Here is a 14,830-nt window from a genome sequence, read left to right as displayed (position 1 = left end):
ATTCTATCTGCTTCCATAGCTTAGATAGTAGAGCACTCGTCCGGCAAGCGAGAGACCGGGGTTCGAGTCCCCGTGGGAGCAGTGATGAATTTTCTTCCTTGTAATCTTCATCTCCACAAATAACCAGTCTTTCGATGAATCTTGTATGCTACAAAATTTCAGAATTTTCGGTGCTGCAGTTTTTTTAATATAACGGATGAGCAACAAAAACTTCAGAAATTCAATCTTAAAAAAAAAGTTCTAAGTTTGTTACTTTTACACTCGTTCATTAACTTTTTATTTTGAAAGGACCGATTGACATGAAATATTTTGCATTTGATTTGCAATTAAATGAAATATTTTTAAAGTCACTTTTGAAAAATTTACCTTTTAAAGTCGATTTCACCTTTTACTTATTATTTCCCTTTTTCAGCTATTGTTAATGTATATAATTTTAGCTTTTTAAAAAATAAATTAATAACTAAAACTAAAAAAACAACTAATTTTTTACTATTTGTTCCAGATTCCGAAAAATGAAGTTTCAATGCACTTTTTATTGATTTCAGCCGATACACAACAATATACAAGGTGTTCTGCAAGTTTTAACTCTGTTATTTAACGGTTATTTTTAAACACATTTTCAGCATTTTTTCAAACAAAACCCCATTTCTCTACTACGAACGCTTGATATTATCTTATAGAAATGGGGTTTTGTTTGAAAAAATGCTGAAAATGTGTTCAAAAATAACCGTGTGCCAGTTTTGAGAGTGAAAATAAAGTGCGTAATAAAATAAAAAAAAAAATCTAAATTTTTATATGGGGACTCTTGTTCTAAAAAGACCAATTAGAAAGTTGCTGCCCAGTCTCTTCTAAAGCAAAAAAAAATTCACTTTTTAAGTAATACATTTGAATTCAAAAATCGAAGAAAAGTTGGGAAAGAACAGCATAAACTAACGAACAATGCTCATTTATGCTTCTGTTTCCAAAATCTTGCACAATTTTTGAATTCAAATGTCTTGGTGAATATTACGCTTAGAAACGCGATTTTTTTTTTTTTTCCTCTTTTTTGCCTCAGACAGGAGCAACAACCTTCTAATTTTTTTTTTTCTTTTTTTGATAAGGCGTTTATAAAACAAAATTAGACCTTTTTTTATTTTGTGCCATACTGTATTTTCATTATCAAAACTAGTACAGGGTGATTTTTGAACATATTTTGAGAATTCTTTAAATTGCCACTATTCCTGTACGATGAACGGCCGAGTTAGGACTTTCAAGACATCCTATATATATATCTTTGCTTCGCACTTGATTGAGTTTTCTGTTGTTTTTCCAGAATCATGCTCACGACAGTACCAAATAGCAACATGCTAATACACTCGAATCCCGTTTTAACGAAAATCTCGTTTTCACGAACACTTTTCTAATGCCCCAGATAAGTTTTCTCTTTGAGTTCCTTATAACGGGATACGACTGTAACACGAGGTACAATAATGTAAATAAACCGCGAAATATTCTGGGTATTGTTTTCTCGATCGAAATGGAAAACAAGTAACGAACGCTCGAATTGAAAGAAACTTTTGCAACGCGAATTTCATGTGCTACATTTCTACAAGCGAAAGTTAAACAATAAGGTGTCAAAATGTCTGTATAATTCATGTTTTTTAACAATCGAAAAATTCTCAATTATTTCAATTTTCCTGAATCAAGATGAAATTTTTTTTTTATCTCGCACCCTCAAAAATGCTCTCCCGCACCCCCAGTTAAGAGCCACTTAGCTATACGCATGGACTCATTTGCACTTGTTCATTAGTCGTTGTAAATTTCATGCGACATTAAAGATAAGATGATTTTAACGAAACGACCATCCTGTTGCATCATTGAGTGCAAATGAAAATCAAATTTCCTCTCAACATCATTATTTCCTCATTTTGAGTATTTACAACTGCTTTTTGCGATTTATAAGCTGGGGGGGGGGGGGTTAATCCAATGTTACAGGCGAGAACCAAGCAGTTGCAGCTTTGACATTTTCTAAACGCCTCTCTTGATAAATTTTTATCCACAAAATATTTTTTTACACTGTTGTTTCTGACAAGGTCAACATACGGAGATACATTTTCTCCATATCGTCATTCCTATGTTAATCGATTTCACCAAAATTTAATTTAGCAGTTCTCAATACAATAGGGCGTGTGTGCATATTTAGAGATACTACAACGAGTCAGAAATAAGTCAAGTTGAACGATATTTTGAATGCCGGCGAGTACTATTAAAAAAAGAAAACAGATATTGATATAGAATGAAACAATCAAAATCCACATTATCACGTGTGTAAAAGTCCGTATATAATTATTTATTAACCACAACAGCAAGAGATCCATTGAAGTAAAATAATTACCATGGGGATTTCTTAAAATTCAGTTTGGTTTCCTGAGAAATATTGGGATGTTTCTATACTCAATACATAAGTATCATTCACGCTGCACCAAAATTATATAATTGATCTTTTAACGGCAAATGTTCCCTATTGGGAACATCGGTTTTATTAATTAGAAAAAATATTTTTCGTTCATGAAAGCACCCGATTTTTTTTTCTGAAGATGGGAGATTCTAAAATTGAATTACAAAACAAAAATTTCATTCATTTCAGCACTTATTCTTTAAATTAATTTTTTTAATCGCCTATTTTTAAGGAAGAATAATAAAATTTAATTTTTTTAAAATTTAAATTAGGGCTGGGAATCGATTAAAATTTTTAACTGGCGATTAACAATTGGTCGATTAACCGACCCGATTAATAGATTAATCGGACCAGCCCTAATTTTAGTTTGTATGGATATGAAAGTCCAGAAACCCTACAGGAAATTTTCCACGAATTTTATGGTTTTCTCTAAACTAAAAAAAATCAGAATTAAAGGAAAAAATTATAAAATCAATCCGAATCGTCGGAAATTGTCCTGTGAAAAGGTTAATTTAAATTATATTTTTAGGTGGTTGTTTCAGCTTTGTATGCATGAGTTGCATGAATGACCATTTCCGTTTTGTCTGCGTTTTACAAATTCCAATCCATCGATTCCGAAACCCTCGGAAGTAGTTTAAGCCGAATGCATCGAAATCGTTCGTTCGATATCAATCTTCGTTACTGACCTTAATTAAATTGAAAGTGGCTTTTCGCTTCGCAGACCCTTCTGGCTTCCGTCCCCCTTCCCGCGCACTTGCTACATACAGAAACTTGTTATAGAGCAAGATTTTCTCTGGTTGGTTTCATTTTCATCCTTCTTGTAGTGCTTCCCTCTATTACTGCTCATCTTATATCGGCGATTTAAGAACAATCGTAGTCTTTAATAGGCCAGTTGATGACCAATTACAGTTTGTGTTTTTAATTATACTCCTAATTGTATTTTGTTCGTGGTTTTCTATGCAAGCATTTCTTACGTAAACAACCAACGGCCTATCCAGAGTGCTGTTTGATAAATTGAAATGGTACAGATTGGCGTTTTTCATTAAGCATTTACAAGAGAACCCCTTACACAATGCCATCCAATGGTTTTCAAACTTTTTCCGGCTCCCTTGACATGACATCATTTATTCGCAATTCCTAGGAATATTCTATAAAAAGAACCACTCCAAAGCACTGAACAGGAAAACATCATTGTTACCATCTCACCGGGACGTCTCTGACACAGGTTGGTGACACCCCTAGGAGCCGCAACGTACACTTTGAGAACCAGTGCCTTAATCGCTAATGTGGATTTTCTTCTGTTTCTGCTTTGTTTTAAACACATCCCGTGGACCTGTTAGCAACGTTTTGTAGCCCCCCCCCCTCTTCCGGTGATTCGTGGACCATCTTTCATAAACTGCTAGTGTATAAGTTATTTATCCACTATGTGAGTCAATATGATCAGGAGAGGTTGGGAAATCTATCAGTTCTTGTACGAGATTCTGTTTTTCCTTATTAGACCCAGTCGGTCATTATCCGAGTCCATTCAAGAATCTTGAAATAATTCGTGAGACAGTATGAACAAAATTTATCACCAGCCCTAATATTTGCTATTGCCATCCCTACATTATTATTGATTGTGACCAGTATTATATAGGGCTTCGAAGCTAATCATTGCTAGTCAATTTCCTGAAAATGACTCGTGTTGCAAGTGCCTCTTCATTGATTGTTAAAACTTTCAATTGCCGAAGCATTCAAGTCGTTATCTTTATTTTAACAGCAAATAGCGCCGCTTATTCTGAGGGCGGAATAAAAAGATCCTTTAACCCTTGCAGCGGCAATCCCGAAATATCTCGTCTAACTTGGTCCGCTTTATTTGGGCAATCCCGAAATATCTCAGGTTCTTAAAACTCATTTTGGTAACCCCGAGCCCAGCTATTGCGTTGGAATTTTTTTTACAGTTAAACTTTTTTCCATTTCCCCCCTCCAATCGATCAACTGCCAGTAGGCGGAGTCAGCTTGTGTTCAAAGTTAGATAACAGAAAGGGGAAAGAGAGGATATTTTTTCCTTTCCCTTCAAGTTAGTATACGATTATGCTTACAGCACGAACAGAAAAACAGTTTTATTACCGCGTTTCCCCGAAAATAAGCCCTAATGCATTTTTTGAAGCACAAATTAATATAAGACTGTCTTATTTTCGGGGTAACACGGTATTACTTTGTGTAGGAGGGTGGAAGCCTTTATCAGCTCACGAAATCTAGAAAAATTACCACCTATTTTGAAGGAGGGTTTTTTTCGAAGGTTTAGTAATTTTCACTGTGGCAGTTATAATGCGAACCAAGAAAATTTTAAAAACCACTCATAGGGTTAAAAGATCCTTTTATCTCATTTTTAATGTTTATTGACTTACATTGATTGGCTTCTGAGCACCCCATATAGCTGGAGATACGAGCCACTCGATTTTTTACGGGTAATCCAGGTTACCAGCAAAAGGTATTGACTAAAAATGATTCGACTATCGAACAAATGTCCGACTCACGAGCTTTCAAATGTTCTAGACATAAATATTTACGAAACACAAAAATGTAAGCACTTACGGCCGGTGTGAAAGTTTGAAAGTTTCAGACTAAAGAGCCGTAGTCCATAGGAATTATATTAATTTCTCGTCAAAGGTGAGGCTGAATCCTTGGTTGGGAAATGATTCCCGCGGACTACGAGTCTTGAATCCGGAATTTTGTCAACTTTATGAAAAAAAAAACTCATTTGACGCACTACGGGTATGGTCAAGGGTTAGTGTTTTTCTGAAGTCCCAATCGAACTATTACGTCAGAAATAACTTTTGCCGAAATCGAAGTGGTTCTCTTTGTACTGTACTGTAAGCAAAATTCTATACCGGTTTTGTCTTGTAAGCAGAACTATTTTTATTTCGCTTAGAAATACGTTGTAACTTACATACTCTGGCAGTGATGGGCAAACTCTTTTAGAAGCTGGCCAAGAAACATAGAAAAAAATTTGGCGTACCGGACATATTCTGACAATGATTCATAATTGGAATTTTTTTGCTTAGAAGTGAAGTGACGGGATATGTATTATTTGAAGACTACCACGGTTTCGTTGCAAATCAGATACAATGGTTTATCCTTTACAACTGTGAAAATATATAAGTACATTTCAACAACATTATGTATATTTATTAGGGAATGTTCCATTTTTTTGCATAAATCAATTTGTATTTAAATTCTCGCAGCTATATTTATTTTTCATGTGCAGAAAAATGGAACTAACTTTCCCCTTAAGTGAATTTTTTTATAACACTGAGATTAAGAATTTATATACATACTATTATTTTAAAATCTGTAAGCGGGCCGCAGTGTGCCTATCGCTGTGCTATGCTAATTCATTTTTATATGATTTTGTCTTTAAAGCAAAACTATTTTTATTCCGAGTAAGTGGTATATGTATACTATGGTAATTCATATCTATATGAAGAACTATTTCGAAAGGATATGGAATGACAAAGATTTGCATCATTTAAGGAAATGTGTAAATAAAAGGACTTAATAAAATAAGATACGGGTTTTTCACGATAAGAGCAACTTTCAAGAACGAATTAAACTCAATTTTTGGTACCACGCTGTACTATAATCAGTAGCCTAATTTTTTTCATCGAACCCATTTTTTTACATAGATATAATCTTTCTTGCTTCTTATTGCTTATCTGGACTCGTATTTAGAAAACCTGCATAAGGTTAATATAAGGCTTGAAACCGTATACTGTGATATGAACATATATGCAAATTGACGCTATATATATATATTTTTTCTTTTTGCCCCTAAGACAAACCTGAGAAACGAGAAACCATTTTGATCATAATTTACCCAGCTTTTTTTGGTTTCAGTGGTTTTCACGAGACTTATTGGGAAGAAGCAAAAACAAATGTTTTCCTTCGTGCTGTTTATGTGCTTCCCCCTCGTCTTCACGTTGTCTTATGCCATCGCTTACTTTATTATCGATTGGTTTTGATTTGTGTTGTCTTGTCACCATAGGGACCGACATCCTGGCGGCACCAGCTGGTTCTTGGTCATTTTCATTGCTTTTATTATGATGAATTAATGTTTTCTGAAGCTGTTGGAAAACAGAAAAGTCGTGGGGGGGGGGGCAATATTTTTATTCTGATTTTGATGCTCTTTTGTGTCTTCATGATGTGAAAGAAAAAAAATACCATCTCATTTTCCTGAGTATATTTCGCGGATTATACGTGAACAAAACTCCAGAATTTTTTCATTTCATCTAAAAAAAAACTTGAACCATTGATAGTGTAAACATACGCTAAGTAAGAAGTAGTATCACAGAAATAGTCATTTTTTTTACTACTAAACCAGACATGCACCTCGTCCACATTCCTTTGCGGAACTTTTAACGAATTGGTATATGTTGAATATGTGTGTGTACTTATGTTGAACCTTCTGTAAAGTTTGTTTCTGTGTAATGTTTGTTATGAGTTTTTTCTCAACTCATAGTGAGTGAAGTGTAATGAATGAATAATTATACCGTTGTAGGCCTGTTGCTCTCTGTGGCAAGACTTTTTGACGGGGAGATCGGCTCGCATTCGCCTTTTTTTTTTACTAGGGATCGTATATGTACCGAGATACGAGATTAAAATTTTTTTTATACACAGTTCCTCCTTTTTATAACTTCCTATTACAAAGTCGTAGCCGTCTTTCGAGTCCTACGGGGAAAAAAACGTAATTCTTTTAAGTGGAATATCTTAGATATTTTAGTCCAAAAGCGCTGGAAATGAAGGAAAGAACATTTCAAGCATATGAACAGTATAGAGCAAGCTTTTATATGTTTATATATATTAATGTATGTGCTTTTGATGTAAAAACCTTTTTTTTCTTACCCCCCCCCCCCTTTGTATGCATAAATTCTAATAACTTGCATTTTGTACAACTTATAACTTGGACATACTACAGTAAAAAGCCTATATTATGATATTCAAAATGACCAGAGAAACATATCGTTAATAATATCGATGTAGAGGAGATCGTTATATAAGATTATTGTGTACAGTGAAAGCGCGCTACAACGATACTGGATGTAACGATAAATTCCTCTACAACGATATTTCTTCTTGGTCCGAGGAGTATTGCTTGAGTCATCCACCCTTGTATATTAGACGGATGGATCAAAGTCGGAGAAAGGGACTGGAACTGCATATGTTAAGACTAAAGGTAAACAAGTAATAGCCCGATGGTCGGTCAAGCTAAAGAATGATATCTTAGTGTTTCAGGCTGAGCTTTTTTGCCATCTACAACGAAGTCCTAGATGCTTCTTTACATCAAGAAGCTGCCCTAATTAGATCTGACAGTCACTCCAGCATGCAGGTGGTCTTTAATCCTCAGTCAAGTCATGAAATGGCTAAGACAATCAGAAAGCTTCTCTGCAATCATACCAGAATAAGCCTCTCCTGGGTAAAAGCACGTATATAGGTCGATGGGGGCAATGAATTGGTGGATATCACGGCGAAAGAAGCTACCGAAGGTGGAATCATTAGATCTGATCTGCTGTTCCCGAATCACAAGCCAAAGCAATCCTATGGAAAGGATCTAATGAATAAATGGCAACAGGTGTGTGATGACAACAGAGCCTGGTTGATCAACCTATAGCATCCTGCGACATGTAATGCCTCGGAGCCATAAATGGTCACGTGAGATGATAATGTTCGTAACGGGCCATGATCCATTTCTGGCTAACTTTCATAGGTTCAAATCAATCCCCAGTGATAAATATGCATGTTCGGCCATAGGCACGCCTCTTCACTACGCAACCCTTATGTCCCAGACAACGGTCTTCCACTTCAGAGACTCAACTGAACATCCGCGAATACCTTGGCTTTGGTGAATCCTGAAGCGGGAAGATTCAAAAAGTAAAATACGTAGACGGGACCGCTTTCTAGAGCCGCATCCTGAGGATATCGGAGCTACAGCCCCGAAACCAGATAGACAGCTACCTATTCCAGTTAGGAGATCTACTAGAATAAGACATCAACTACACCCAGACAGCGATCTCATGCATCTGTTTAGAGAAGAGGGAGAAGAGCCAGAGTAGTATGATCCACGCGGGGCTTATCGAGAAGCTGGATGGAGGCAGCAATTGCTGACGAATGCCTTTTGGACCAAATCAAACCACACGGGGCAGCGATTAGATCAACCCAGCAGCAGATTGACAGTTTTCATTGATGTGATAGTAACTGATTCAATGAAAATCCCTGAAGAAAAGCAGATAAAATTTTATCAAGAACTATTCTCGATTATGACGATTATTACGAATTACGATTTCGTGATTTATAACCTGTGATTTATAATTGTGATTTATTTACATGAATCACAATTTTTCGATCATAAATTTTATGCTTGTTTACTGGTGAAATGCGTAATGACACCTACCTGCCCATGTATGTAATATCTTTCTCAAGCTCAATAAATGGTTGGGTTCCCCTGAGGCACCCGAATTTTCAGGGACAATATGCTTACATCACCGAGTGTAACAGAGCTTGGGTGTCTCTCGGTTCCTATCGCCTACCACCAATTTCGATTGTCGTTGACCTCACTTGCAAAGAACAATTGCACTGTAATTTAATAAGTAGTCATGTTCTCGTGTAACAGTTCTATGTACTATCAATTTATCGAAATCTATCGACAGAGGGGAAAAAAATATTCGGGCTCTGTCACGTCGGCATTCATGTTTGACGTGTGACATGGACTTATGTCACGTGTGAAATAGGTCTAATTAAACGTTATTGACTTTTTTTTGTCTTCTCCGTGACTTGAATGCTGGTTCCGTTGCTGTAGTTAACATTTGCTATCCCGAAACCCAAACTGGCAAACATTCAAAGTTTCGAGAAGTATGTGTAGCCTAGTGTTTTTTATTCGTTCCCGTGGCATTTACGGGAAGCGGCGATCGGCACAAATTCATTCCACCGGGGCACTAACCTACACTCCCTCAGCTTCCGTTGAACAATTACCGTAATAATAAAAAAAGGAAAGGTTTTTTCCTCTTTGTGGATCGATATGTGGATCCACTCTTCGGTTTACTTTGGGGGGGGGGGGGCGGCTTTTGGTCGGGAATAACTTAAAAAAAAGGAAAAATATCCTATTCCAGCGAAAAAAGAGGGTCATTTCTCTTTTCCTTTGGCTTTTGGTACCGCACTGACCGGTTTATGGTCGGTGAATGTTAGTAGGTTATTATAATCGATCGGAACGCATTGGTTTGATAAAAATATATCGTTTATATGTGCTATTTATTCGTAAAGTGCAGCGCTATTTAAGCTTAGTGAGTAAATTTTGAATTTTATTTTTGTTGTGTATACCCTATATCGAAGTATTTTGAGGGTTGGTTTTACTTTACTTCAATAAAATGTATGCTACGGTAAATGTTTTAAATCGGTAATTATGCATAATCCTCGGGTATTATGCATATTCACCGATCGTCTCAGTAAGTTTGATAAATTTCATTGCATTTATCACTTTTACCGGCGATTACGCATAATTCCCAAACGATGTTGGTAAATTTGATGAATATGGAAGAAATCGTCTCGAAATATCATTCCAATTTCACTTATCGGTTTTCCCGTACGTGATGAGTGCACCACACACATGTTGCTTAAAAAACGAATTGAATTATAAAGTAAGAGTATGAAGAATTTTATGAATAATGTCCGGAAAATTTGAGTAATTCATTGACAGTTCACGTTTACCTATATGAGGTAGGGGCTATACATAACCACCGGTAAATGTGATAAATATTGGTTGATGATTTATAAAACATACTCATGTGTAATTGTGGCTTAAATTCAATTCTATGTTTTTTGTGTCTCTTATTAAGAATTCTTATGAAGTTACCATACAGGATGTCTGCAAGGGCGTACGCAGGATCGACCTTTGGAGGGGGGGCAAAAGGCTTGGGGGGAAGCACAAAAATTTTCTTCCCGAGAAATTTGAGTTACCATTCTTCAAAAAGACATTTAAATTAACAAAAATTGGTAAAAGTTGCATATAAAAAATATTTTCTTTCGAAATTTTTTTTTACCAAAACATTTTTCCCCCTTCTAATTTTTGGTCAGGCAAGTGTGTGTGTGTGTGTGTGTGTGTGTGGGGGGGGGGGCATTCCACACACACACCATTTGTCATTGAAGAAATGAGATTTTTGGAAATGGTCTGATGGAGATGTTTGGATACCCTGCACGAAGCTCGAACGCTTTGGTCCCATGTGTGCAACACATTTGTATTTCCACTACTATTTGCTTAGAAAATTAGTTCGAGACAGCTCAGAATATGGCTATTTTAATTATACACCAGGACTTGATAAATCGAAAAAAAAGGTAATAGCCAGACTATTTTCTCAGGAGCCAAGCAGGTTTCTCCCGAGAAAAACAATCCTGGATAATGTTTTTTCTACTTTTCCGAAACTTGATGACCCGTTTTCATGTTGCAAGACATTATGAAATCAAAATTTTGTCATTCATAGACTCTGATTTAGCAATCACATATAAAAACTTTTGGGTGCCAATACAGATTTTATAGTCGCCATTGCAACCTAGTGCCTGGGATTTGTTAAGTCCTGTTATAGACAATCTATATTTTTAGAGGGGAAATCATATAGAATTATGCATCTTGTTAACTAAGTATACCCAATGCTCTGATGTATTCTGTGTACTCTGTCCCCCCAGAGCTCTTGAAATCAAAATTATGGTGGCACAGTAATTTATTGTAGATAAAGAAAGCTTTTTTTCAATTCACATTAGGTGGCCCTATAATTTTCATAGCCCTGGAGTTTTTAATGAGATAATTTTACATTAAAATTGTTTTCTTTTTTTACTTGTATTCACATATTTTATTTTGTCTCGTAACAGGTGATCAATGTGCTTCTTTGCTCAGGAAAAATATATTTGTGGATGCTTCAGTTTGCACCAGTTGAAAATATTGTGATATAATTTGCTAGAACGATGTTGATAAAAGAGTATCGAATACCTCTTCCACTTACGGTGGAAGAGTATAGGATAGCACAGCTATACATGATTGCTGTGAGTTTTGATTTTTTAATTCAAACAATCCATCTTTATTTCAATGAACATCTTACATAATTTTCTTAGTTTGAAGTTTTGGATTACCAAGTTAGATAATTATATAAATGTTAGACTAAGAAAAAATTTGAACTATTTTCATTTGAATTTATAACTCTAGTTATATTTCTTAGTCCGAGATCTGTGGGTTTTTGTAAGCTAGAAGCTCATCTATATTGAATGAATGTGAGCACATGCATAGGGAAAGCAATACAGTGTGTATACATATTTACATTAAAAATTGAGGAGAGACATCCTTGAATTGAATGTTGGAATCTAATTGATTGTTATTGTACATATATTGACAATTTTATAATTTCTCATTAAAGCTAAAATTAATATTTTAAAAATTATAGGTAAATCCAAATGAAGAAACAATTCCTATTTCTAAATTTAGAGCATTAATTTGGCATATTTCTCCTTCTGATGTAGAAAAAAAGTCGAGAAGAGACAAAAGGAGCTGGCAGTGGAGTTGAGATTATGGTCAATGAACCTTATGTTGATGGACCTGGTGGAAGTGGACAGTATACGCACAAGATCTATCACATTGGAAGCCATCTACCAGGTCTTATTTGATTTGACAATTCATGAAACTATAACTGCTAATTATTTTAAGATAATTTTAAATATCCCTTATCTTCTCGTAAGATTTTTTCTCAAATTTTTTCCAAAATTTTTTTACACTTTTAAAGTACCATATATCATGCTGTATAGAACTGAATTAGTTCTAAGAATTATATGCATATATAATATATGCATTTATATCAGAAATTTCACATGTTGCATAATTTACAATCAATTTATTTTTTTTAATTACGTGATCTGTAAAAATTCTTATTGTAGCATTTTTTATAGGTTGGTTCAAAGCTTTGCTTCCGAAGTCAGCTCTTACTGTTGAAGAGGAAGCATGGAATGCTTATCCTTATACTAAAACTCGCTACACCTGCCCATTTGTTGAGAAGTTTTTTTTAGAAATTGAAACCAAATATTTTAACGACTGCGGTCATCAAGATAATGTTTTCAACCTGCCCAACTCTGAGCTTAGAAACAGAGCTGTTGGTATGTTTATTTCTTTAGAATACAGTTTTTATGTTCACACGGATTTAATAGAATCACTTGATTTTTAAATAATGACTTGTATATACTGTATTTCCCTGCAATAGCCAGCATGTTGGGAAACAGCAAGGGAGACCAGAGTGCCAGAAATACCAGTGTTTTCCAGCATGCCATGAAATTCAAGTCATAGATTCTGTGAAAATTTCTAAATATCTTTATTTCAAAAATCCATTATTTGCCAAATGCATATTGTGATCTTTATTAAACTCTGTTTTTCTTGGCATGTCAGGAATGAACCAGACCTTTCAAACCGAGCACAACTCCGGTCTATTGCCATGGGCAATACTACTGAAAAAATTGGTTGAGAAAGAGTTGCACCAGAAGTGTGTGTATGGTGTTCTGATTTTTCAGTGCTGCCATATCTATATGTCAGAAGTGAAGTGTAATGATTGAATATTTGCACCATTGTAGGCCTGCTGCTCTGTGGAAAGACTTTTCAATGTGGAGATCATCTTGCATTTGTGCTTTGAATTTGGAAACTGCAAAAAACCAACTTCAGCCAACCACTACTGTAACGGTAGGGTTCAAATTCTGTCCTCGTGATGCAAGTCTGCCACTATGGCCATACAACCACCACAGTAGTGGACTAAACCCCAACATTGTAAAAAGGCGCCATCTCTCAAGTTTCATGTCATGACGACTAATGCAGTATCATGAACATTTTTCTCCCCGTGCTTTTTGTCTTTTTATTAGTTGACTTGGCTATTTATATTTTTTTATTGTTTTCTTGTAGTATTTTTGCTTAGCATTATATTTTCATAGCATTTCATTCATGCTCATATAATTTTAACATGATTTAATAATGTAGTAGTGTTACAGATGGTTTCATTTTTGTGTTATGGTGAATATTTGGATTCTGGCCAGTTCACTTATTGATTAATTCATTTGGCAAAAGTCAGAAGTGTATGAAAAGATTGACCATTTAAGGCATTAGTCAGCCAATTCACAAAGTGGTGAGAATCATAACCATGACAGTAACACATTTGTATTTATATTATAAGCTTTCTGGGTAAAAGAAATTATTTCAAAACATATATTGCCTTTTTTTCCCTTTAAATTTTCAGTTTAGCTATGAGCCAATCTAATTTCTAAAAATATCTCTGCAGACATGCAAAACAGTGATTTCAAAACACGAAATTCAGACATTTCTCACTTTTAATTCGGGAGATGGATAGCAGCATTTTTCCAACACATATACACACAAATGTTAGACAAAATTCGGGAAAGAAAATTTGATGCCTCTGCTACAAATCAAACCACTGTCTCCTCCCAATTCTGGCAAGTGCAATGAACCACTATGCTGCAAAAGCAATGAAAATCTTTTCTTTGAACATATACAGTTGAATCCTATATTGCAAATTTCAATATTACAGAATGAAAAATCCGTTGTAATTAACACTAAAACAAAATTTTGAAAATCAACAAAAGAGTACAGAACGTTTCGAAAATGCTCCCATAAAATTGGTTTCAGAGAATTAACTTGTTGAAATATTAGAAGAAGGGTTGTTCGTCTGTGTGAAGCGAAATTTTAACCAATACGGTACGTGAAAAAAAAAAATTGTGGTAAACCGGTTATGGCTACATGTTGGAAATGTTTCATATTTCTTCAGTTTCAAAATGAGGGGCCTCGAAAGGAAACAGTTTTTAATTAAAGAAAAACTTGATCATTTCTGAAGTTGATGGTGGAGTAAAAACAATGTGGCATTAAAATACAGCATATCTCCATCTACTTTTCAAAATTTTTGAAAACCCGGACCAGGTTGGAATTTCAATTTCAAACAACAGTTATAGGTTCCCATAGAAAAAATACTAGACTTTTTTTCAAAGTTCCATGATGTAGATATAGCTGTCTTTACAGAACATTCGCTCAATACATTCTCCAGAAACATGCATGATTTCTGAACCTTCATTCCGAAATGTGTCAGTTACCAGCCCACTCATATGAGAAAAGACTTTGGAGTTTGTGTGTGCTTTTGGGAGAAAAATCTTTGAATCTTTTAAAGCATTTTTTTTAAACATTGCACACGTTTATTTTAGAGGAATTTGTTGTTGCCTCGGCTTCCACAATATGTGTAAAAAAAAAATTACGGATTATTTGCCTTAAATACATTAAGTAAGTAAAACTTATCCAAAAGAAAAAATTCAATGTCAAGTTGATTTGAGTTATTTTTA

The 14,830-nt window shown here is 35.0% G+C and overlaps 1 protein-coding gene across 3 annotated transcripts in view; it reads left to right on the top strand.

The window, feature by feature from the left end:
* The window catches only part of rdgB (retinal degeneration B), a 97,358-nt gene that overhangs the window by 55,411 nt on the left and 27,117 nt on the right, over window positions 1-14,830 (top strand). For all 3 annotated transcript variants that reach the window (XM_089255174.1, XM_089255175.1, XM_089255173.1), the window contains exons 2-4: window positions 11,333-11,503; window positions 11,975-12,107; window positions 12,398-12,601. In XM_089255174.1, coding sequence (XP_089111300.1) covers window positions 11,426-11,503; window positions 11,975-12,107; window positions 12,398-12,601 — 415 coding nt within the window. In that variant the 5' untranslated portion in view covers window positions 11,333-11,425. The remainder of the gene's footprint in view (window positions 1-11,332; window positions 11,504-11,974; window positions 12,108-12,397; window positions 12,602-14,830) is intronic.

The sequence above is a fragment of the Pholcus phalangioides genome, unplaced genomic scaffold (assembly GCF_987345545.1).
Source record: "Pholcus phalangioides strain wild (caught in Gottingen) unplaced genomic scaffold, Ppha-v1.0 ptg000042l_1, whole genome shotgun sequence".
Lineage (NCBI taxonomy): Eukaryota > Metazoa > Arthropoda > Arachnida > Araneae > Pholcidae > Pholcus > Pholcus phalangioides.
The sequence above is the reverse complement of the archived record's forward strand: the minus strand, read 5'-3'. Positions and strand labels throughout refer to the sequence as shown.